The following is a 22,572-nucleotide window of genomic DNA, read 5'->3' as shown; positions in this document are numbered from 1 at the left end:
AGCCAGAGCAAGAAAAGAAGTCATTTGAAAGCAAAGATATCCCAAACCAGGCGGAATGATGCAAGGCGTGCGCCCACATCACATCGGCCTCGTTACAGTTTTATTTTTCAATAATTCTGTCCGATAAAATTTCATTGTCCATTAAGTAATCCCCGAAATGAGAGCTCTTATGAGCCTATAATGAGCTCTAATTGCTACGACTGGGAGAGCCACGTGGAAGGATTTAGAAGGTATTAAGCAGTTGGGTACAGAGCACAGGCTGTTACCTAGCCATTACTTTCATAATTCAAGGAGAAAATTAGTCCTTTTAAGGGAAAATCCTTTGATTCCCTTCATTCTGCTCGGGGTGACAGAGTATAGCTTTGTCTGCCTTTAGTTCAAGACAGTGTAACAAATGAGAATGTAACGAAATTGCCCCCTTTTGAAAGTGGAGCAGTTCAAAAAGAACATCAGAGCCGCTCCCCTGGTCCGCCGAGCGCAGGACTGGGTGCTGGTCCCTCTTTTCTTCCAGATGTCTCTAACACCTTTATGTAGAAGAGATTCACGGCTTAAATGACAAAAGCAACTCTTTCCCTTCCCTTCCCTCCCCCAACCCCCGCAGCTCCCGGCAGAAGAAAAAGCCCTGCCCGCCCGGAGAAAGCGCCGGCTTTCTGGCGCGCATCTCCGCCGGGTTCACGGGAGGAGCTGCCTCCGTGGAAAGCGCCGCAGCCCGGGGACACGTTTCGACCAGCAAAAAAACCCCCAAATCCAACAACCCCCCAAACCCACCCCAAACAACCTCTGCAGAGCAGCCGCGGTCGCGAACATCACGCCGGGGTGACATGCGGTGGCGCTGGGCAGGATGCGCCCCGGGCTGGGTCAGTTCCCGGGCGGGAAAGCCCCGCTCAAAATAAAGCCGTGCGTGGGTAAGCGAGGGGCCGCGGGCTCCTGCGTTATAATCGCATTTATTCGCTAATCTAACATTGATTTCCTATTAGTTTCCAAAGCGATCGGCGATCTCGAAGCCGGGTTTTGTGAAGCGAACGCAAGCAAAAGACAGGACTTGCCCCCAGCTCCCATTAAGGAGGTCATTATAAAAGCGTGAACAAGTCTATTAATGTTTTATTGAAAGCGCATCGTTAACTTGTATCCATCCTTTTCTGAAAGTGGCATTGTGATATTGCTGTCTGTGGCACATCTTACCCAATATAGCCCGAGATTTCTCCATTATCTGTAACCAAGCAACACTTTCTGAATACCAAAAATTGAAAAGAACCGCTTAGTCTTCAAGAAAGTCCTCAATAATAGTGGAAAAGAACAAAGATCCAGGAGACAACAAAATGCCACAGGGGTGACTTTTCATGAGCAATTATCTCTCATTAATCAGAAGAACAGCTGCAATATTAATTTTCTCTCTTTCTTCCTCTCTTTTCACAGTCCCCAACATTTGAATAATCATAAATTTTGATTTCATGGAGCAGCAACATTGCCAGCGACTTCGAGACACAAGCTACCTACGCAGGGCGCACGCTTTGCACATAGCTCTTATTTTAAGGCTGCCAAAGAATAAAGTGGAGAAAAGAAAAGAGAGGAAAAGTTTGGGCTGGGTAGCTTCCCCCCCTCCCTTTGCCTCAGAGCACGGATTAAACCAGCAGCCCCTTCCCTCCACCCCTGCCTCTTTCACTCATGGAAAGTAACGGGCGAATGTACCGAGTGTCTGCGCTAGCTTAAAGCGTGGGAGTTTCAACAACCTCGCTGTCCATTTAACTTCCAAACATGAAGCCAAGCGTTGTAGATCTGTCCAAAGAGACAATCTTTGGGCGTAACACGCATTGTGAGACATCAAAAGGCCCTGGCGTTATATGCACTAAGAAGTGCATTCAGCAAGAAGGGTGCAATGCCTCTCTTTTCAGGGGCTCAGCCGCTGATTGTTTAACAAGCGACGTCGCCGCGGCAAGAAAACCGCGCTCCTCCGAAGATAAGGATGTAACATTAAAACTCGCTTTTTTCGGATTTCAGAGAATCTCATCAAAGGCGAGGACCGGCGACGGCCACGCCGGGGATGGGAGCGCACGGTGCCGCCTGCCCAGCTCCTCGCTGCCCGGGGGGGACGGGGCAGAGCCGAGGCCGAGACCCCGCCACCCCTCCAGCTCTGCCCATCTCCGGGCACCCGCGTTGCCCCCCCGGCCCCGGCAGCGGCTAGCGGGCTCACCCGCGGGTCGGCGGGCTGAGGAGGGGAGAGCCTGCTTCTCCCCCTTCCCCGCAGATGCAGCTCCCCGGTGCCTTTCCCTTCCATGGGAGATTTCCTTTGCCCCCACCCCCGGTCATGAATTACCCCACCTCGACTTGGCAGGGCAGCACTCCCCCCCCCCCCCCCCAAGAAGTCGGGCGGTTTCCGAGGAAATGGGGGGGTTGGCTGAGAGACCTGGGGAGTCCCCCCCGCCCAGAGGAAGGACAGCCCCCCGGCTCCCCTTCCCCAGGACCGCCGAGCCCCTCTTGCGCAGGGGCCCTCCCGCACCCCGCCGTGTCTGCCAGCGGCGGAGCGGGGGTGCTGGCGGGCGGCGGGGCGCGGAGCTGCGGCGCGGCAACCCCGGGTCCTGCCGGGGCGTGAGCGGCCGCTTCTTGCTGGGGAGAAACCGGCCCCCTCCTTCACCCCCTTGGACACGGGACGCTGCTCCCGCTTCACGTCGTTGGTGCTTCTCACGAAGGTTTTTTAGAAGCGAATTTCTACGCGAGTCCTTTAGGGCGGCTCTGATCGCTCGCATTTGAGTGAGTGCTTCAAAAAAGCCCCAGCAGCAGCCTTCAGCCCGCCCTCTCCCTTCAGGGCCTGACTGTTTCTTCTACTTTCACCTGCAGGTCTACCGTGATAACTGTCTTTAATGCAATGACCAACCGGCAGGCCTTATTCTGCTATCGGTTTTTACTTGGAGTGGGAACTTTCATTTGCTTTGCAAGGTTCTTCCTAAGTGAATCAGGTCTGCACTTAAATATGTGGGTGTAAGCCTTAATTCTCTCCTTCTTCAACCCTCTCTGATGGGTTCCCTTCAGTGTCTGGATGCAGAGGAAGCTTCTTGTTTACGCCTTCTCACCATAGTGCAGGCTACAGTGGTGTTTCTCCACTGACCTCCTACAAGAGATCGTGTGGAGGAGCCAAAGGAGGAACTGCCCAGTGAGATTATTGTTACCTGCAGTCTTGTCTGGTATTTCTCTGAGCCTGGCTTTGCCATGTCCCTAGCACTCTTCAGATATGGGCCAACAGTGGGCCAGACACTCCAGGCAGTCTGGGCCCTGGTTTCATTAACGACCTTTGTTTAGAGCTTTAGCAGCTAAAATTGTTAGCTGCTACAGATGACATGTATGAGGGAAAGCTGTGGTGGTGTATCTTTAAAGGGGATAAAGCTAAACCCCTGCAACAGCCTCAGTGGAGGTTTATGGTGGGAGATGGATCTGAAACGCCAAGCTCATGTGAGTCAGAACAAGGATTCAAAATGCTGCTGTGGACTCTGGAACGTGCCAGCCATGACCAGTTTTGTTTTTACATTGATGTATCACAAATCAATACGAGAGTCACACTTTGCAGTCACATAGGCAATCCCAATCCAGCAAAGAACATGAGATTCTGTGTAATACTAAACATCCTATTTCTCATGCATTTTGATCCTTGGAGGTCATGCTTAGGTTGAAGCATTCTGCCTGACAGTGACCAAAAAGCAGTCTTTTGAATTTGCTACCAGAGGAAATGTTGTTTTTTTTTTTAGCCAGATTAACGAGTATGGACATTAAATGCTGCTTGTGAGAAAAATGAAGCGGTCGTCAAACATGTCATCATATTACAAGAGCTACCTGTTTCACAGTCTGAAAATGGTATGAATTTCGAGTTCACTTCATCTAGCCTAAACAAATAAAATGGTTATAATTTCTTTCCTTTTTCCTGTAATGAATGTATGAATGTGGGATAGTTCAAGGACTCTAGAGCGATGAAGGAACTACCTAATGGAGAGATGATACTACTCCTGCAGATTCAGGAAGCAGAAGGGAATACAGTTAATGATGGAGTTCCTCAAGGATAAGTCTCAGAAGCAGTTGAATTACTTAGTTTAATTTGTTTTCTTGGCACAGCCAATAGGACTTCACTATTTGTAGGAATCAGAATCATAGAACCAGAGAATGGTTTGGGTTGGAAGTGACCTTAAAGATCATCTAGTTCCAATCCCCCCTGCCATGGGCAGGGACACCTTCCACTAGACCAGGTTGCTCAAAGCCCCAGCCAACCTGGCCTTGAACACTTCCAGGGATGGGGCATGCACAAATTCTCTGGGCAACCTGTTCCAGTGCCTCACCACCCTCACAGTGAAGAACTTCTACCTTACATACATCTAATCTAAATCTACCCTCTTCCAGTTTAAAGCCATTACCCCTTGTCCTATCACTACATGCCCTTGTAAAAAGTCCCTCTCTGGATTTCTTGTAGGCCTCCTTTAGGTACTGGAAGGCTGCTATAAGGAAAGAAGTGAAGTCAGTATCTGTGGAGACTGGAGTGCCATACTGGAAGAAGTGGATTCTCTGAGAAGAGGAGTAATAGAAGTGCAATGACAAAGCCAATATAAGCGAGGACCTCCATGGCTGAACATGACATTGTGACTGAGGCACCTGGGCACATTAATCCATGTTTGCGAAGCATCACTGTAGCATGGTCAGGCAACAGGTATCACAGAGCATAACAGGCAAGGCCATTCCACTAAGGAGATGGAAATTCTAAAACCACTGTGTATGGAGAAACCTTGTCTGGGATAGCAGACAGTTTTCCATGTCCATCTCAGAAAAGACTAAATCAGAGCAGGTCCAGAGAACAGCTTTAGTATTAGAGTGTTAGAGGAACATGGTCACTCATGAGAAGACTCAAAGAGAGGAGACGTGACTGTTGTTTATACCAGTGAGGTAAATATCCACAAGACAGAAGAGCTGTTCCATCTAAAGAAGAGTATCACTACACAAACAGGTGGATATACTCTTGCCATGTAGAAATTTAGCCTGGAAGTAGTAATAAAAAACCCTTCTGAGAGAAATGAAGTTCTGAAACTCATTGTGGGATTTACCAATGGGAATATGAAATGGAAGTAGTTTTAAGAGAAAACTTGACACATTTCTGACTTACATAAAGGTGCCTGAAGCTACGGGATTTTTTTCTGGAGTGAAGACATACACAAAGGCTGATTAATATCCATTTTGACATAGTACTGACTTAAAATTAAGTTGTTGATTATTGAGAGAATGTATTTTCTAAGAAAGATGCTGGACTGGTATTCCTAGAAACTAAGGTCCACAGAGCAGCTAGAGCATGGCTGGAAGGAGCACTCCACTGCAACTTCCCTGTCCTCTATCCTGTACTATCTGTGTTCATTGCCTGATTAGTGTTCTGGATATTGCCTCTGCACCAATAGGAACTGGTTTTGGGTTTTTTTCCTTTCTACATTTGCTCATAAGATAATGGAAGACAAAAGCCACATGTGCTAAAATGGTGGGTTTTTTCAGATGTCAGAATGAACATTGGTCTGATTTTGATATGATCTGGAAACCTCTACAAGAAATAAACCTACCATCTCATTTCTTCAGCTTCCTTTTCACAATATAGTCTTAGCTTTGTCCAAGCAGCTGTTATGCAAAAACAAATTTCTAATGCCTGTGGCTGGAAGCAGCCCTTTTTCAGTTTCATCCTTTTATATGTATTTGTATCCTCAATTTAAAATAAAGGAACAACTCTAAAAGTTTCAGGAAGCAGAGTCTCAGTGAAGTACAGGCTAGAGGTACCCTAGGTACCCTACCTCTTGCTTTGCTAGGAAGAAAGTAACGTATTAAAGAAGCACACAATATGAGCATGTCAAAATGGAACCAAAATGAGATTTTTATTAAAACAATATCAAAAAGTTTTCCATAGCCTGCCTCTTCTTATTTATAATGAATACATTGTCCAAGCTTGTATTCAAAGCTTTCTCTTTGAAAAATCATAGAAACAAAGTAATTTCATATATTTTACGATCTTGTGTAAGTATGTTAGTTCAAAGCTTATTTAGTCTGCTATGGTGTTGAGGCTATGCCACAATCTAATGGAAAAAGAATGACAGAAGTCCTGCAAATTAGTTTATAAGGTTCAGAGCACTATTCTAGTGAAAAGGAAAGACATTAAAATGGAAAAAAAAATACAGTATGAAGCTTCAGAAGAAGGAAGAAGTATTGGAACCCAAACCGCCACAAGATGTAACCAGAAAGGTGTAAGTCACAATTTTAAAGTGCAAACAAAATATAATTACTATTATACATTGACCAGATGAAAAAGCATCAGCCAAAAAAGAGTCCAGTGCTTGAAGATCAGCTCAGACTCAAGTATCTCCACTTCAGCAGTCCGGGTTCTTTCGGTTACACTGCAGCTGAGCCAAAGAACTAATACTCCTATTAAAATGCCTATACATCTAGAATACAGTTAACACTACAGCTATAAGAGGTATGACTGTCTGCACTCTCAGACATTCTGAGACAGACTAGTTACAAGTCAAAAGATGGAAAGGTTTGGGTAAAATACTTTAGATTTTTACTAAGTTATAGAGCTGTGAGACAGAGTTACTGTGCAGCTATTCTGCATGGTGCAGTGGGAGTAGAATTTGGCCTGGTGTTTTCAAAGGTTAGTTAAACAAAATATGACCTTTTTCAGGCTAGGGGAACAAAAGAGGTCAGCTCATTCTCCAGAGCTACAAAAGGTCTTTCAAGGGTGCCAAAGAAATAAAAATAAAAGCCATGATCACACTTCCTAGATGCACACATAGAAACAACACTTGTATGTTAAGGTATCACCCAGTGGGAAAAACCCTGGGAGCTTCCCAATAAATGAGGGTCCTGCCTGTAATTCACCCACTATGGGAAAGGTGTACAGATTCAAACAATCAATTTTGTCCAAGATCCCAGAGCAAGATAGTTGTGGAGCTCAATTTTACCCAAAGTCTCCTATCTTTCAGCATCTTACAGTAAATAATGGTGCTTCATAAGACATCTTGCAGAATTGCAGTCTGCTGAATCTGATTGCACTTTAATAACTCCTTGGGCAAAGAAAGCCTAATGCAGCTTCCCCATTGCTTTGTGAGTAAGAGTTTATACAGGTTATTCTCCTGCTTGCAAGGAAATTCTGGGAAAAGTTGTCCATTGCATACAAACAGATCAGTTACCCAAACTTCACCGATTTCATGCTCTGCTACAGGTTAGGATTGTTACTCTAGTCTCTTCAAGGAGAGAAAACAACCCTATTCCAATGTCTTAACCAAACTGCAATGAGAATTGCAAATCTGATCACAAAGTGCCTTTGAATCATGTGTGCAATTCTTTCCTCTGCTGCTTCTTCACACATGCATCAAGAAACTGTAGCATTCATATGGTGATGGGATAAAGCACAGATTTTCACTCTGCTACATGAGGTCTGACACTTGGGGTGAGACTGCTAGCAGCCAAAAATGAACTCAAAGAAGGAACTGGATCCTGAAGAGAAGCAATTCCTTTCCAATATCTCTCTTGCTTTAAAAGGAAAGTACGTTTCTTTTCAGGTTGCAGCTTATTTCCGTCTCTCATGTTTTACTGCAGAAGTTGGAACTGTTATTTCTTCTTTACGTTCCCTGAGGGCCTCATGCTATAGGAGTGTAATATATTTCACTGTAAGTGTTTTTGTCACACTTTAAACAACTTCTCAGAACAAGAACATCTATTTTTTTCATGCTTTGTGGCTCATGCCTCATACTATCAGAGAGAAAAATATCTACTTGGAAGCAGAAAAGATGTTATTTTAAAGATATTCAAAAGGAAATACAATTGTCATATCTGAAAGAGACAGGTGGTAGAAATCTCTCTTTGCTTTTATGCAAGAGGAATTAACTTGTTGGCATGCCCAAATATTAATGAATGTTAAAGTGTTCAGAGGAAATCTCAATTGTTCATGTTTTGATGATTTTAAATGAAAGACATCCTTCCCTGTTCTCTTTAGATCAACATTTGTCACAGTAATTAATGAGGAAGTAATTATAATGTAATTTGTCAGAATAATCTGACAGGCAAAGAATTATGTTCTCAATCCTAAAGGAATACATAGTTCTAGTTTTCCAACAGATTGGGTACATGTGGGTGGCATAGCAGAGGGTATTTGCCTTTAAGCAGGATAAAAACTTTGGCACTTTATATTCTCAAGCAAAAATGGAGAGAGGCATTGTCTAATTCTCTAAAATATGTTACATGAAGGCATTTTATCTTAACAAATTAGTAAATCTGATTTTAACACTTTCTTCATATAAAAGCTACTTCTTTTTATAGTGACTTTGAGATTTGCAGTTCAGTTGCAGTAGTTTAGTAGTCACTTGCTGTTTCTTTAAGATGGTGAGTAAACAACTTAGTCATTCAGTCATATTTACTATGAGGAAAATAACTGTCCTTGAAATAAAGTATGAGATGAGGCACCAAAGGATGGAAAAACAAAGAAACAAGGAAAAATAAAGACCTTAAATTAAAATCTCTGCTAATGTTCAGGGAGGTATGATTGTTCACTCCAATAGCAGCTAGAAGAGCCCCACATTTGTCATTGGCTTTTGTTTGTTTGTTTGTTTTGTATTTTTTTTTTTAGGATAGAAGTTGACCACAGCTTTACCCAACTAACAGCATCTGTATCTGTAACAGATACCGCAGAGGATTCAGCCCACAGTATTCCCTGACACTGGTTTTCAGCCCTTCCAACAGATACCGTTCTTAAAGTTGATCTTCTGAAGAAAGGTTTGATACTGTACGTTTGCCATTTTAAGAATGTCTTGAAAACCTAGAACTTGCTGTTCCATTTGTATGTTTATATGACTTTGTTTATGTTTGGGTTTAGCAGACTTTATGCTTTTGTACTTGCAGTATTGAAAACCCCCATCGATTTCTGTGCTACATCTGTCTCACTTAAAATGAAAAACAGAGACTTTTCGTGTGTTTCTGTTTAATTGATGTCATTATAGAAAAAAAAAAGCAGGAAGGATTCTGCTGTATTAGATTCTCATATTGATGGGAAGGCAAGAAACAAGTGACCATACATATTTCCTATGGCAGTGAGTCCTACAAGAAAAAAACCCCAATGTCATGCCTAACAACAGCCAAGAGCTTACCTTGCCTGTAGGTTATGTGGAACACAAGCAGATCTTTAAGTTGAGCATATCACAAATTCTTTTTGGATTAGGAGATTCTGCCTTCAGTAATGTGCTGTCATGTGGTCCTTGAAAGAGCAGGAGTATCCAACTGCACCTGTCCACAGTTTTAACAGACTTGAAACTACAAGGACTCCATTCTTCATTTTGTTATATGTTACGGTAAGTCTGAAAAGGAAGTATCTGCTTTTCTCTTTAAATGAGATCTATGCCTTCCGTACTTTATTTATGACTTTTAGACTCTTTCAGAAATACTATTTTCTATATAGAGGTATCTTTTGAACTCTCCTCATTAACCTCATATAAATGCAATATAGGAAGCTGGACCAAAATGAAAACAAAATAAATTGCTTGACAGGAGGAAAAAAGGCTAATAAAAAATAAAGTGAATTGGAGCTATTCAACATATCTTTTCACTCTAAGAGCTCACTCAATTCTGCATTATAAAGTCAGCAACATAACTCTGACTTATTGTAATGGTTTGGTATCAAGACTTCCCTTTGCTTTTCGCACAGAAAAACCTTGATTGGTTTACCTGTGGCTGTACAGAGATTTTGCAAAATAATCAGTTAATCAGCAAGAAACAGGGCAACTAATTTGGTCAGAGAAACAAATGCAATCCTGTGGCTCTAACAGTAAGTTCTGCTGTGTTATTTGTAGCTACCTACCTGTTACTGACTTTGCCTTTCCACATTTCTGCGATACTGTAACTAAAATCTCGTTTTTAGGTTTTGTTTTGCTTTGTTTTGTTTTGTTCTCTTCTGTTGAAACTCAAGGGGTGGTGGTGACTGATGCCATCAGCAGGAAAGTTTACATTATCAGTAGCACTTTAGCCAGGCTTGTCGAGAGCAGTGGGACATTTAAGTAGGACAGAGGAATCAACCCACAGATGAGAGGCTCTGTGTCAAGGGAAGGGACTGATGTGAGAGGAGGTCTTGAGGCAGAAAAAGCAAAGCACAGCCTGATGTGAGTGAGTATCCTTGGAGGTTTGCTACAGTCCTCGTAGCTTTGCTAAACTCCCTCTGTGGTGACAATGAATGTATGTTATAGTCTATTAGTTCTGTCTTCCTCTCCCTTGCTTCTGTACACCCCTATCCTCCCCTGCTTGCCCTCTTCCCTTGCTATCACCACCCACTCTTGTTTTCCTTCTTACTACCTCTCCTCTTTTAATTAATCAGGGAAAGAAAAAGAGAAGCTGTTCCTGCCAGCTTTGCTTTGCTGTCGAGTGGTAGTAGGAGTTCAAAGAACAAGGTTACTCCTGCACCTGCTGCTTGTTCTTTGATGCCCTGTTGCATGAAAACAGTTTCTTTCAGAAGTCCAAAAACGTACTAATTAACAAAGGAAAAGACAGGGAGAAACAAGCCAAAGACTGTGGGAGGAATGAAGTGAGTGACAACAGAGAAGATGTTAGAGGGAAGCAGAGGGAAGAAGCAATGATAAAGGGGGAACTGGGAAAGAAATGCACAGAAAAATGAGCGGGACAAACAATAAAGGAGAGGAAAATAAAGTAGGTGGCAAAAGAGAGGGAACCGGAATAAAGAGCTACAGAAAAAGAAATGTGACGATTTAAAGTCCCCTTTAGATTACAGTACGTGGTCCTTACAGAGCAACTCTGAGGACAGCGAGTACCTCGGTCACACAGAGTTGTGTGTGGCATCAGTTCTCCCCCACTGAACTGCTAGGTGCAGCAAGCAAATTCTCTGGGGAGGGCACTCCTACCTGGAACAACAGCACGGTGCTCTTCAAGCTGGACTTTAGGCCTGCCTTCTTTTGTTTAGATATAAAGAGAGTAAGTGGCTTAAAAATACAATCAGTACAAGCCTGGCATTATTCTCACTGTTCCCAGAGAAAGGACAATGCACTGTGAACAGGAGAGGTGTCCCACCATTTTGGGTCAGAGTACACACCAAAACAGTCACAGGCAAGCGCTGTGATGTGAAGGCACAGACTCGGGAGTGTGTGGCTGGCTAGTGGGGCATCCGGCGCATGACAGTGAGGTGACAGCAGAGGGGAAGGAGCGACTACTTGCATGATACTTGAAACAGAGGAGAGGCTGATGGTGAGACCTTTAGTGTGTGGTAGGATGCCAGCTGCACAAAACGATAGTTTCCTTACTGCCTCTAAGGGTGGTCCAGTGCTGCTGAGACTGCTACTGAAGGTGTTGGCACCAATGAGACAGAGAGAGACAGCAATCTCAAGATTAAGGCAGCTGATTTCTGCATGAAAACCAAGATTCTAACAGTGCCCATGTAAGATGATGAAAATGTTACTTAAACTAAATTTTTCATAGGTGGCTGCTGGCTGTGTGTGCTTCGGTTTTAGTGCCTGTCCCAGAAATTTGATAGGCTGAAGTACCTTGCACTCACCACCGCAGTCAGTTGCAGCGCTTTGAGCACACCAGGTGCTACAGAACATATGCTGAACATCACGGGGATCTCAACCTAGAAACTTATCTCTTCTGCTTAACATCTGCCACAGCTCTTCATCTGTTAAAGGCTACCACATCCTGAACAGCTGGAAACACAGACCATGGAACAGGTATTTGTTAGGCAAGTAATGTACACCTAATGCAATGAACTAATCAGCGTCCTGACACCTCCCTTCTCCTTATGTCAAACCCATCAAGTGAGCAAACCAGGCTTGTCACGCCATGCAGCACAGGGATCTCAGACCTCAAACAGGATAGCTGGCCCCTGCAGCACTGCTACAAGGGCTCAAGTGTGATGTAGGTAAGCCCACCCCTTCAACGTCATTTCCAAGATTTCCAGCATAGTGCTGCACAGCATTAACTCTGAATACCTGGCTGCTACTGAGAAACAGTCATCTGAAAACAAACAGGCTACCAAACTAATCTGTAGAGTGAGCTAGCACAAGGAGGCACAGCTTCACTGAAACCAGTGGGTTTCCTCTTGCTTTTGCCAGTATTAAATTTGGTCCATTCTCTCAATTTCAGGACTGTTAGACAGAAGCAATGAGTCATCAGTCCTGCTAAATCCGATTTCTATGTGTGAGACATATGCAAGAACAGTAACTAGGTGAAAAAAAATATGCGTAAGCATACTAGTATGAAAGCAAACTATTACTCAGGGGAATTCTGTGTTATTCTGTAGAATTCTGTTATTTGGGAAATGAAACCTGTTATAAGTAGCTCATGATAGAAATACTGTCACACTTTTCCAGTGTGATGGTAAAAGATGTTTTTTTCCTTTACAGCAAAGACAGTGTCATGGACTATCTCACAACCACACTGCTTCTACCCTGGTTTTACCTAGAGCAGTAAGCACCATCACATCTTTGCATACACTTTATTACTGAGAAATACACCATGAGGATCTTGAGCAATGGAGATTAAGCGGTAACATCGTTTTTCAGAAAATAAGCTGATCAGTATATATACTGTAACAAGACAGGAAAAATCCCCTGCAGTTTTCAGAGGAAAAACGATCTGAGAAATAGGTTACTGTAATTAAGATATACGGAGTAAAGTGCTAGGAAAGAAAAGGGGACTGTAGAATTCTCTTCACACTCATGAAAAGCAGATTCAGCCCCAGTTTCTTGACTGTTTGGGGCTGAACCCCATAACTGACTTTATCTATACAGTCAATACTGCTGCAAGTACATGATTCACTAGTCTACTCTGTCAAATAAAAAAGATCTGCTCTCCCTTTTTAAAATGCCGCACTGCTGCTGCTAAATCCCATGTCAGTGCTGCCTTCCCCTGTTGTCACAACAGCCGATGGCCTACCTGTTGCCAAGGCCATTATGCTCGCACTGGCATTTTCCAGCCTTTGCTTTAGGCTTTGGTTATCACAAATACCAAAACTGCAGAGAGGGAGCAAGAGTCCCGTTCATTTTTAGGGTTTTCTGGTTATCTTTCATATATATATAGTCCTAAAAGGGGCCGTTCCTCTGCAATGTCATTGTTTGCCTGCTCTGCACTCTGTGCAAACAACGGTCTCGGTGCGGCGTTTTCCATGGAGGGCTGAAAGGCTACTGGTGGGATGGCGGACCCGGACACCGACAGCACCAAGGAACACGCGAACGTTTGGCACCAGCCTTCATCTGAACAGGCCGGCCTTGGTTAGGGACCGCTTCCCTCACATCTCCCTGAAACAAGCCAGAGGGCCCAGCCACCAGCCCCTCAGCTAACAGCAGGCCCCCAAGCCCCTTGTTTGTTGTCACGGATGCCCCAAAAAGAGCGGAAACGAGGGGGAGGAAAACGCGCGGCTCAAACACGCCAACAAGACCCCGCGCAAAGCTCCGCTAAGGGGCACGGCGGGGCCCGAGGACGGCGACGCTCGCCCCCGCCGCCCAACCGCCGCCCGCGCGCGCCCCTCCCGCCTCACGCTGAGGCGGGCGGGCGGGCGAGCGGGCGCGCGCGCCGCGGCCCGCCCCGCCCCGCGCGGCGGGTGGGCGGGGCGGGCCCCGCGGCCGGATGTTGTTGTTGTTGTTCCTGCCCCGCCCCTCGCCCCCTCCCCCCGCGGAGGGTGACGGGCGCTTCCTCGCCCGGAGCCGCCGCCGCCGCCTCCTCAGCCGCCGCTGCCGCCGCCGCCGTCGCCTCGCCGGGGCTCCGCGGCCGCCCGCCCCGGCACCGGGGCGTCCCCGCCGGCCCCTTCCTGCCGGCTTCCGCGGCCGGCCCCGTCGCGTCGCCCCGGCTCCTCTCTCTGAGCGGCTGCCCGGGCCCGGCCATGGCGGACTTCGACGAGATCTACGAGGAGGAGGAGGACGAGGAGCGGGCGCTGGAGGAGCAGCTCCTCAAGTATTCCCCCGACCCGGTGGTGGTGCGCGGCTCCGGCCATGTCACCGTGTAAGGGCCGCGCCGGGGCCTGCGCGGCCGGGGCGGGCGGTGGAGGCCCGGGCGGCGGGACGGGGGCGGCTGCGTGCCGGGCCTGGGGGCGGCGGCGGGGGTGGCCGGCGGCTGCAACTTGGGGCGAGTCGGGGAGGTGGTCGGGGGGAGCCCCGGGCCGGGACTGCTTTCCCCCTCTTCCCCCGTGGGAGGGCGAGGGGGTCTCCTCGGCCCCGCCGGGCAGCTGGGAGCCGCCTGGGACTCGCAAGCGGCCGTAAACCTCTAACGAGGCGCAGAGGAAACAAGGCTGGCTTGGGCTGTGACTGACAGAGGAATGTGAAGTATTTGCCCATAGTGATGAGCTGTCAGGAAGTAAGGTGCCTGGTGCCCGTGTTCCTGCGTATAACAGGTATGTGCCAGCACATGACCGGCTGGACTATTGCTTAGGGTTGTTTATGTACCTGCTGCCCGCTCCCATTTAACATGTGGCCGCTAGTATAGCTCTGAGGACTTCAAGAAAGAAAAGGCGTCTATGAGTCAGGTAGGTACATGTAAAATCATCTTAAGTTGTGATTGATATGTGTTGTTTCGCTGTGTTTACCATGGGAGTGACTGTGAGTTTTGTTTTCTGAGTTTTGTTTGCTGTCCCTGACAATCTAGCAGCAAGTGACTGTGAGTTAGTGTAGTACTTCTCAGTAATGTAACAGATGAGGGTGTCTTTCAGTCAGTTTTGTCAGGCTCACTCTGCTGAAGTGTAGCTGTTGTCAGTTATGATGTACAGTTTCAGAGGCTGAAATATCAACCTGGAGACAAAATGCAGCAGTGCAAACTTTTTTTTTTTTTTTTAGTATTCACTGCTCAGCAGGACTAGGCTTGCAATAGAAGCACAAAAGTTGAAGGTATTGTGGTCTAGTGCTCTGAGTTCCATGAACTCTACTGATTTTCAGATACTGACCTGTCCAGAAATCGGGGGTTAAATTTAGAGTAGTTTTGTGGCACTTTGTTACTGCTTCAGTATTTGGTTGACATTAAGTAATACTAACAGCTGAGCAGTGCAGTTTGCTGTCTGGTTAGAAACAGGAAATAAGACATGATAGACTGAGAGAGGTTTGGAGGGGTGGTAGGACGTGGCTGGGCAGGAGGCTGAGGAGGCCTGGTAAAGGAACAGAAGCATGTAACTGAAGTGTTCAGCATATGACTGTTTATTGTGAACAAAAGTTCTTATCATCCAGTGACCTCTCTGAAAATAAGCTGCTCGCCTTAGCCTGTTTCTGGTGAACAGAGCAAACCCCCAATTAGATAGCTTTCATATTAGCAAATGCAAGAGTGTCAAGAACTGAAATGGAGACAAACACTGGTTTCTTCTCTGATACTGGAAGGGAAGTTGTGTGAGACAAGATCAAAGCCCGTTAGTGGAATTGTGAGGAAGCTTCCGTAACGTGTCTGTGACTAGTAAGGGCATTGTGGCTGACGAAGGATGGTTGCCTCATTAATTGTTCATTAATGGTCAGTAGCTCGTTATTACTTCAAGGTCTTCCTTAAAATATTTGTTCTTTAGGTTTTGGATGAGCAATGAAATAGGAACATGTACCTCCAAAATTAGGCAATTGATCTTCATCTACTTTATCATGCCAAGTGTGAACAGTTCACTAAATAGCATCAGCCACTTTTACCTTTGTAAGGCCAATAACTTTTTTTGTCATTGATCAAGAAGCTTATTAAAAGTTAGATCACTGTCAGAATGTTCACTTGGTGGATTTAAGGAATGGGTCAAGTCCTATGTATGTAGTGAATTAGTCTTGCCTAGTATAAAAGCATATATGCATTTTGAAGGTCTGACAAAAATTGGCAGCTGTTAAGCGATACTGGATTGATCTGTCCCTGGCTCTGCAGTTTAAAGAGTTGCTGACTGCTTCTTCCGTGTGTGTATTTAAACAGAAGCTCTCTTTTCATAGTCTATTGTCATATCCTCTCCAATCTTACACAGGAGTCATAATGTTGAGCTTAAAATATGTCATTTCCATGACTACAGATTAATGTCAGAAAGACATTTACTATTACTTGATTTCATCCAACAGACAATGGAAGTGTGTGAGAGTCCTTTCTAAGCTGAATAGTTGAAAGTAATTAAAGGAAAGCAGGTAAATATTATCCAAATAAAACATGAAGGCCTTGCCTTTCCAGGGTGTGGGGCTTTTGGTTACCACTAAGAGTTTTCCTCTTAAACTCCCTGTTTGGACCATGCTGCACACAATTCTAAAATTCCCTTTTTTTATAATTGTTTTTTAAATATTCAGTTAAACTGTTTTCACACCAGCAGAGTTTAAATAGCTCAGTAGTCAGGAGTAATATTTGACCTGGTTTCTGATAACTTGAGGTGATCTTTTCTAATGGCAAGAAACTGGATAGTTGGGAAAATAAAGAACTTTACTTACAACTGAATTGAAAGTCCAAGGTATTTCATGGCTGCTTCTAAAATCATATTAGGGTGGAAAGAGAGGTACATGATGAGTTTGAAACTGCAAAGAGAATATTTGTAATAGGTCTGATTGTGTTTTTCAGTGATGTGACTGTTTTCCTCTGCCTTCCTGTTCTTTGACCAGTGAGACATAAATGCCTTATATATACGAGACTTTATTAGCTGGTAATATTGGATTTATTAGTCTTTTGCAGTGCTGGAATGATGGAGAGCCATTGTGATGTGCTAGTGAATGCCTTTCTGTGCTGTTTGTCATCTTAGCGCATTGAGTGTTGATGCAAGATAACTGTTTGGAGGGGAAGAAACCTCACAAAATATATTTTCACCCTAGTCAGTTTCTTTAATATTAAACTTAAGTCTGCTTATATATTTTTTGAACCTTACTTTGTGAAACCTCACTTTGAGTGAAAACAGAGCTGTGAGAATTATGGATGGAGAGTGTTAAGATTTGTGGAATATATATTTATTTTGTAAGGGTTGTGAACATGTGGAACTAAAAAGTATGGTTGAGAGCAGGGAAAAAGTGGTTTAGTGTCCCCATAAGAGAGGGCAAAGAGAAAGAGGATAGCACCTGTCAGTTTTGTGTGTTAGGAAGATCTGAGCTGCAAGCTGAGAAAATGTTGCAGATTGGCTGTGTCCTATACTGTAAAATTCTGTACTTTGAAGTTTCCACCTCTTGCCATTTCTTTCTCCACTGTACACAAGGACAGGAACTCAGCTGAACCTTTCAAGCAGAGTCATGTTCAAGAAACACTTTTTCAGGTTCCAGGAAGGTTAAAGAAAGTACTCATGCATGAGGTGAGCAGGGATCTGTTGAAGACATGATGTAGAATGGGAAAGGCACAGAGCAAGCAGAGAAGAGTACATGTCACTGAAGATGGAGTATTGTACAAAAGAAATCTAGTGCTATAATGAGGACAGCTGTCTCAGGAAAATGCATCTCCAAAATATTGATTCCCAGTGTTTGATTTTAAGACAGTCTTTGCTGCTTTTACATCTTTACAGTGAACGTGTAGTAGTGTTCTGTGGATTTTCTAATATTTTAATTTCCAAATTGCAGATTGCAGTCAAAAGCGATAATACTGAGATCACATAATTACTTACCAAAGCTTTTAATGTACAGAGTCACCCTTTTTTTACTACCTGTATATTGTGACAAAACTGTAATATGGAAAGCTCAGAAAGATGTTGGTAGCTGGTTGGGTTAGCTTTGATGTTACAGTTTTGCTACTCCACCATGTATTAAACATGACCACAAGCCTAGAGTACGGAGTCTCAGTCTCATTTGCTTGTAACTTGACCAAAGTGTAACTATTGGTCAGAAGTTTCTGTATCTCACGCTGTCTCAGAGTGTTTGTAAATTCAGATACCTCTGGAGCTTTTCCAGCAGGGATGTCTTTGTCAGGCATGGCTTTTGCCATCTTGGTGAATATTTGCTTGTGTTCGATGAAGCTGTCAACATTTGAATACTTTTGGAACACGCACTCACAAAAAAAGCCTTGTTTCTGTCCTGCTGATTTCTCAGCCAGTCTTCAGTGTGAGACTGAGCAGGGCTTTCCCTGCAATTACATCTTTTTCTGACTTAAGAGAGAGCAGGGAGACTTCCTTGTGCCTTTGACTTAACCTGCTCATGCCTCAGAGTAAAGGGCTTCCTTAGTATTCTGGGTAGAGGGACAGCTGAATTCTGTCTCATCTTTTGGTCAAGGGCTCAGCTTTGTTTTAGCTCTTGCAATAAGAGCTGCTTTGGACTGAATTATCCTTGTAGTTGGCCACTCCCTTTATTGCACGCTCAACTTTATATTTAATTCCATTATAGTAAATCTTTTCTGGATGTTGAAGCATCAAGTACATGAAGATCATTCTTTGAAGAGACATCTCTTTAGATTTGATGAATTAATTATACAGTAAAGTGGTGTTAACTTTTAGTTTTGAGACTTCTGGTGGCAGCTGTGTATCTTGAGCTTGGAGTCCTTCTCCAGGCTTGGCTACTTATGAAATGCGTATGGATCCAAGGGATTTTTTCAGGCTTTGGTTTCTACTTCAAACTACTAGCAATTTTAAGTAACTTAACTGATAGGGCATGACTCTTCTTTCTGACAGCTACATAACTTTTGCCTCAGCACTTGATTTCACTCAGGATTTGGGGGAAAGGGTGGATGGTCCTCCTGTCATGGAGTATTCAAGAGGATTTTCAATGGTAGAGGTATGTTTCTAGTAAGCATGGGTTTTATTTGTTCTGTGTTGAAGTGGTCAACTTGCCATATGTTTCTTTGGTTAACAATTTTCATTGCTTACTTCACCAGTTTTGAGGGTTTTGTATGAGTTGCAGAGCTACTATTCTAGTTACAAATACTCAGATATGCTAGGTAGCTTATGTGTAAGTAAGGTCTCTGGGGAGACCTTTTTGCGGCCTTTCAATATAGAAAGGAGGCTTATATGAAAGATGGAGAAAGACTTTTTACCAGGGCCTGTAGTGACAGGACAAGGGGCAATGGTTTTAAACAGAAAGAGCATAGATTTAGGTTGGATATAAGGAAGACATTTTTTACAATGAGGGTGGTGAGACACTGGAACAGGTAGCCCAGAGAAGTTGTGGATGCCCCATTATTGGCAGTGTTCAAGGTCCGGTTGGATGGGGCTTTGAGCAACCTGGTCTGGTGGCAGGGGTGTTGGACTAGATGATCTTTGATAGTCCCTTCCAGCCCAAAGCATTCTATGTTTCTATGATTCTACTGCTGCAGTCAATGACAGGCAGATGACTTTTTTTTTTTTTTTTTACTTAAGACCATATGTAAAAATTGCCTACAGCATCAAATTCATAAACTATCTAGCCCAGCGTGCTGTTACAAACTGTGGCAACAGGCGTTGCCACTCACGGGTTATGTGCAAGCCTAGCTGTTCCTGGTGTCCATTCTCCTTGTACTCTCTGGCATTTGCAGTTGTGTGATGTGCTATATACTTCAACATCATCTTTCCTTTAGTGTCTGTTTGTCAGGGAACTTGTGTAACCTCTCTTCAAGTCTGTTGGCACAGTTTTTCACTAATCTGAAGTGGAAACAAACCCAGAATTTTGCTGCTTGCAGCTTAAAAGAAGCACTTTCTTTTACCTGTTTTAAAGCAATCTCTGACTAGTTTCAGTGAGTGCCCTCTGTTGTGTGATTTGGTGATTAACAGTTAATCATTCACCTTGTCCACTGCCTTCCTGAATCTTTGCACTTTGATCATATACCCCACCTCAGCCTTCTCTTTTCCGAGCTAATGTCAGCCTTGTTAGTCTCCTAAGGCAGCTGCTTTACTCCCTTAATTATATTAGTCTTTCTTCTCTCTGCTTTCTCTTAACTCTGCCATGAAATGTGGGTGCCAGAACCGCACCCAGTACTGAATATGTGGGTATACGAGGGTTTTATGGAGAGTCAAAATGATGCCCTTTGTGATGTTCTTTATCACCTTCATAGTGGTGCCCAGTATTTTATTGCTATTTCTGGCAACTGCTGTTTGAATTGAGCTGATGTTTAAGAGAATCATGAGTGGGGATAAAATATCTCTTGTGAGCTGTAGCTGCCGAACTTTAGCTGAGTGTCACATAAGCATAGTTTAGCTTTCCCAAGATTCACCACCTTTTATTTATCTATGCAGAAGCTCATCTGTCGCCTTTTGTCCACTGGGTTTTGTGAGGCCCTTCCACGGTAGCTCACTGTTTGTACAACACTTAACTGCCCATTTGATTACTTGGACAAAGTTCTCCATTGGCATAAAGATCATTCAGTTCAGTAAGGAAAAAAAAAACAAACCAAAAACCCCAAACCCCTGAGAAATGCCTAAATGCTCAATAAACATATTCTCAAAGCAAATTATGTCTTTAAAATCTTCAACTATCAAGGCTCAGGTAAGCTTTTCTGCATACAACTGAGCAATGTGTGATAGGTCTTGCTGCCGATATTCAAGTCCTGAGCAGTTTAATCTCTGATTTGTGTTGTTTGTAGTATCTGACAGTAAGACTGCTTTGGTTTATATTCAGAAGGTTATCAATTACAACTTAAATTTTACACTGACTGCTGTTCACCAAATTAGTAGCCAGACATACAGTTTAATTAATTACTTTGTTAGACTGTATAGTCCTTATTAGAAGTTATTGCCCATACCAGATGCCAGAAAATATTCAGATTTTCTTTGAGGTTCATCCATTCATGAACCCAACCAGCCAACTGTAGGATAAAAACCAATTTTTTTTTGTAGACAAGGTGAAACTATTCTAATCTTTAGACCTTCTGAAACCCGGAATAGTCAGTAACTCCAGCTCATCTCAGACTGCTTCATAGCTTTACATTTGTAATTGGTATGTTTCTTTCAGATTAGTTACAATTTAAATTGTGTTTTGTCAGGAAGTGTTTTGTGTTCTGAAACTTAATAGTGTATTTTTTTCTGAATAAACAAGTTGGTATTTATGCTTAGAACAGTTATTTAACACAGCCTGAGAAGAATAGCACTGGATGAACTTTCCTTCAAGATACATCTGTACTGGTGGAGGAGGGGAGGGTAATTCAAACTGTGGCCTTAACTTAATTCCCCTCTCCCCTTAAGTACTTCCCTTCACTTTTCACGCTTGCCACTATTGCTTATAAAGATTTTGCTGACTTTGGGGAGGAATCAACAGTATCAACAGAACTTTAAGAGGAGACTACAGGCAAGATGGATTTTGAACTGTGTGCAATGGTGTACTTTTGTCTGTTAAGATAATTTTAGGAATTACTTTTAATAACAACTATTTTTTCCTGAAATTAATGCTGTTGTGTTACAAAACCTGAAGTATTCTGAGGTGCTTGTAACTCGTGGCATGGATTGGGGTTATTTATAATTTTGGTATGAACTTCTTTTTGTTTTTGCAGGTTTGGACTAAGCAACAAATTTGAAGCAGAATTTCCTTCATCTTTAACTGGAAAGGTGAGTGAGTATCTGTGAATAGGCATTTGGAATTGGAGTTAAGATTTTATTACAAAACCAAGAGTTCCAGGTGTAGACCACTGTAAGAGTAATAAATAGCACTGCTGTGGTTTTAGTTTGCTGTCTTGGTTTTTTTTTTTCCCCCCCTTGTAGGTTGCACCCGAAGAATTTAAAGCCAGCATCAGTAGAGTTAACAGTTGTCTTAAGAAGAACCTTCCAGTTAATGTACGATGGCTACTATGTGGATGCCTTTGCTGCTGCTGCACTTTAGGTTGTAGTATGTGGCCAGTTATCTGCCTCAGTAAAAGAGTAAGTTGAACTATTCATACAACTTCTGATAGTTAGAATGGTACTGGGTTTGTCCTCATTTTTTTTTCTTTCCCACATTTAAAAACTGTGTGCTAGAACACACTTAAATCAGTTTGATTTCATACATTTTAGTATCAGTTGTCTGTCATACTAGTTGAAGTTACAACAGACACGAATGTCTCTGCTAGAACAGTGTACTGTACAGCACTTATTATTATTGAAGTAAATTTCAACATACTTTTTTAATAGCTGCTTCTTCTCTGTGATACATTGTTTGGGATTATCAAAATTTGGCAGTGACTGAGTGGCGGTTTGTTTTGAGGAGCTTCTGATTACACTGTAGCCCAAATAGCCATACATTTTTGTTTAAAAAGGCAATTTAAAAAAGATAATAATTGATTTGTATTTCTGGATTTTCCTTCCAAGCTGTAGATGAGTAAGATTTTTTTTTTTTTAACATTAAGAACGAGAAAGTAGTTTTGTCTGGGCACACTTGACACTTAGAGTATTGTTCACAACAGAAACTCATTGCACGTGCCTGTTTTTCACTTCCTTTCTCTCAGTGCAGTTAATTAGCCTACCTCCTGTCTCTTCTGTTTTCAGGTGTGTAAAAATTGTCGTTGGCTAGTCTGGTTTCACTAATTTACAATAAGTCTCTGTGCATTCCCATGCTCTCCTCACTATTAGTACTGTTCATATTTCCATTTCATGGTAAAGCTTGTGTATATTCTCTTGTGTAATACCTCTTAATGCTACAAATTGTGTACAATTCAGTACGCTAAACTTCATCATGATTTTCTTTATCGAAGTCCTCATTTTACAGGGTCAGTAAATCAAGGCATTCTAAAAAAAATATTTATAGGATGAACACT

At 43.3% G+C, this 22,572-nt stretch overlaps 1 protein-coding gene across 1 annotated transcript in view; it reads left to right on the top strand.

The window, feature by feature from the left end:
* The first annotated feature begins 13,657 nt into the window (after positions 1-13,657).
* CHIC2 (cysteine rich hydrophobic domain 2) overlaps positions 13,658-22,572 on the top strand; it is a 32,594-nt gene continuing 23,679 nt past the window's right edge. Inside the window, exons 1-3 of the mRNA XM_075025964.1 lie at positions 13,658-13,992; positions 21,337-21,391; positions 21,545-21,700. Coding sequence (XP_074882065.1) covers positions 13,874-13,992; positions 21,337-21,391; positions 21,545-21,700 — 330 coding nt within the window. The 5' untranslated portion in view covers positions 13,658-13,873. The remainder of the gene's footprint in view (positions 13,993-21,336; positions 21,392-21,544; positions 21,701-22,572) is intronic.

Source organism: Buteo buteo, chromosome 1, assembly GCF_964188355.1.
Source record: "Buteo buteo chromosome 1, bButBut1.hap1.1, whole genome shotgun sequence".
Lineage (NCBI taxonomy): Eukaryota > Metazoa > Chordata > Aves > Accipitriformes > Accipitridae > Buteo > Buteo buteo.
This window is presented reverse-complemented; position numbering and strand designations above follow the sequence as displayed.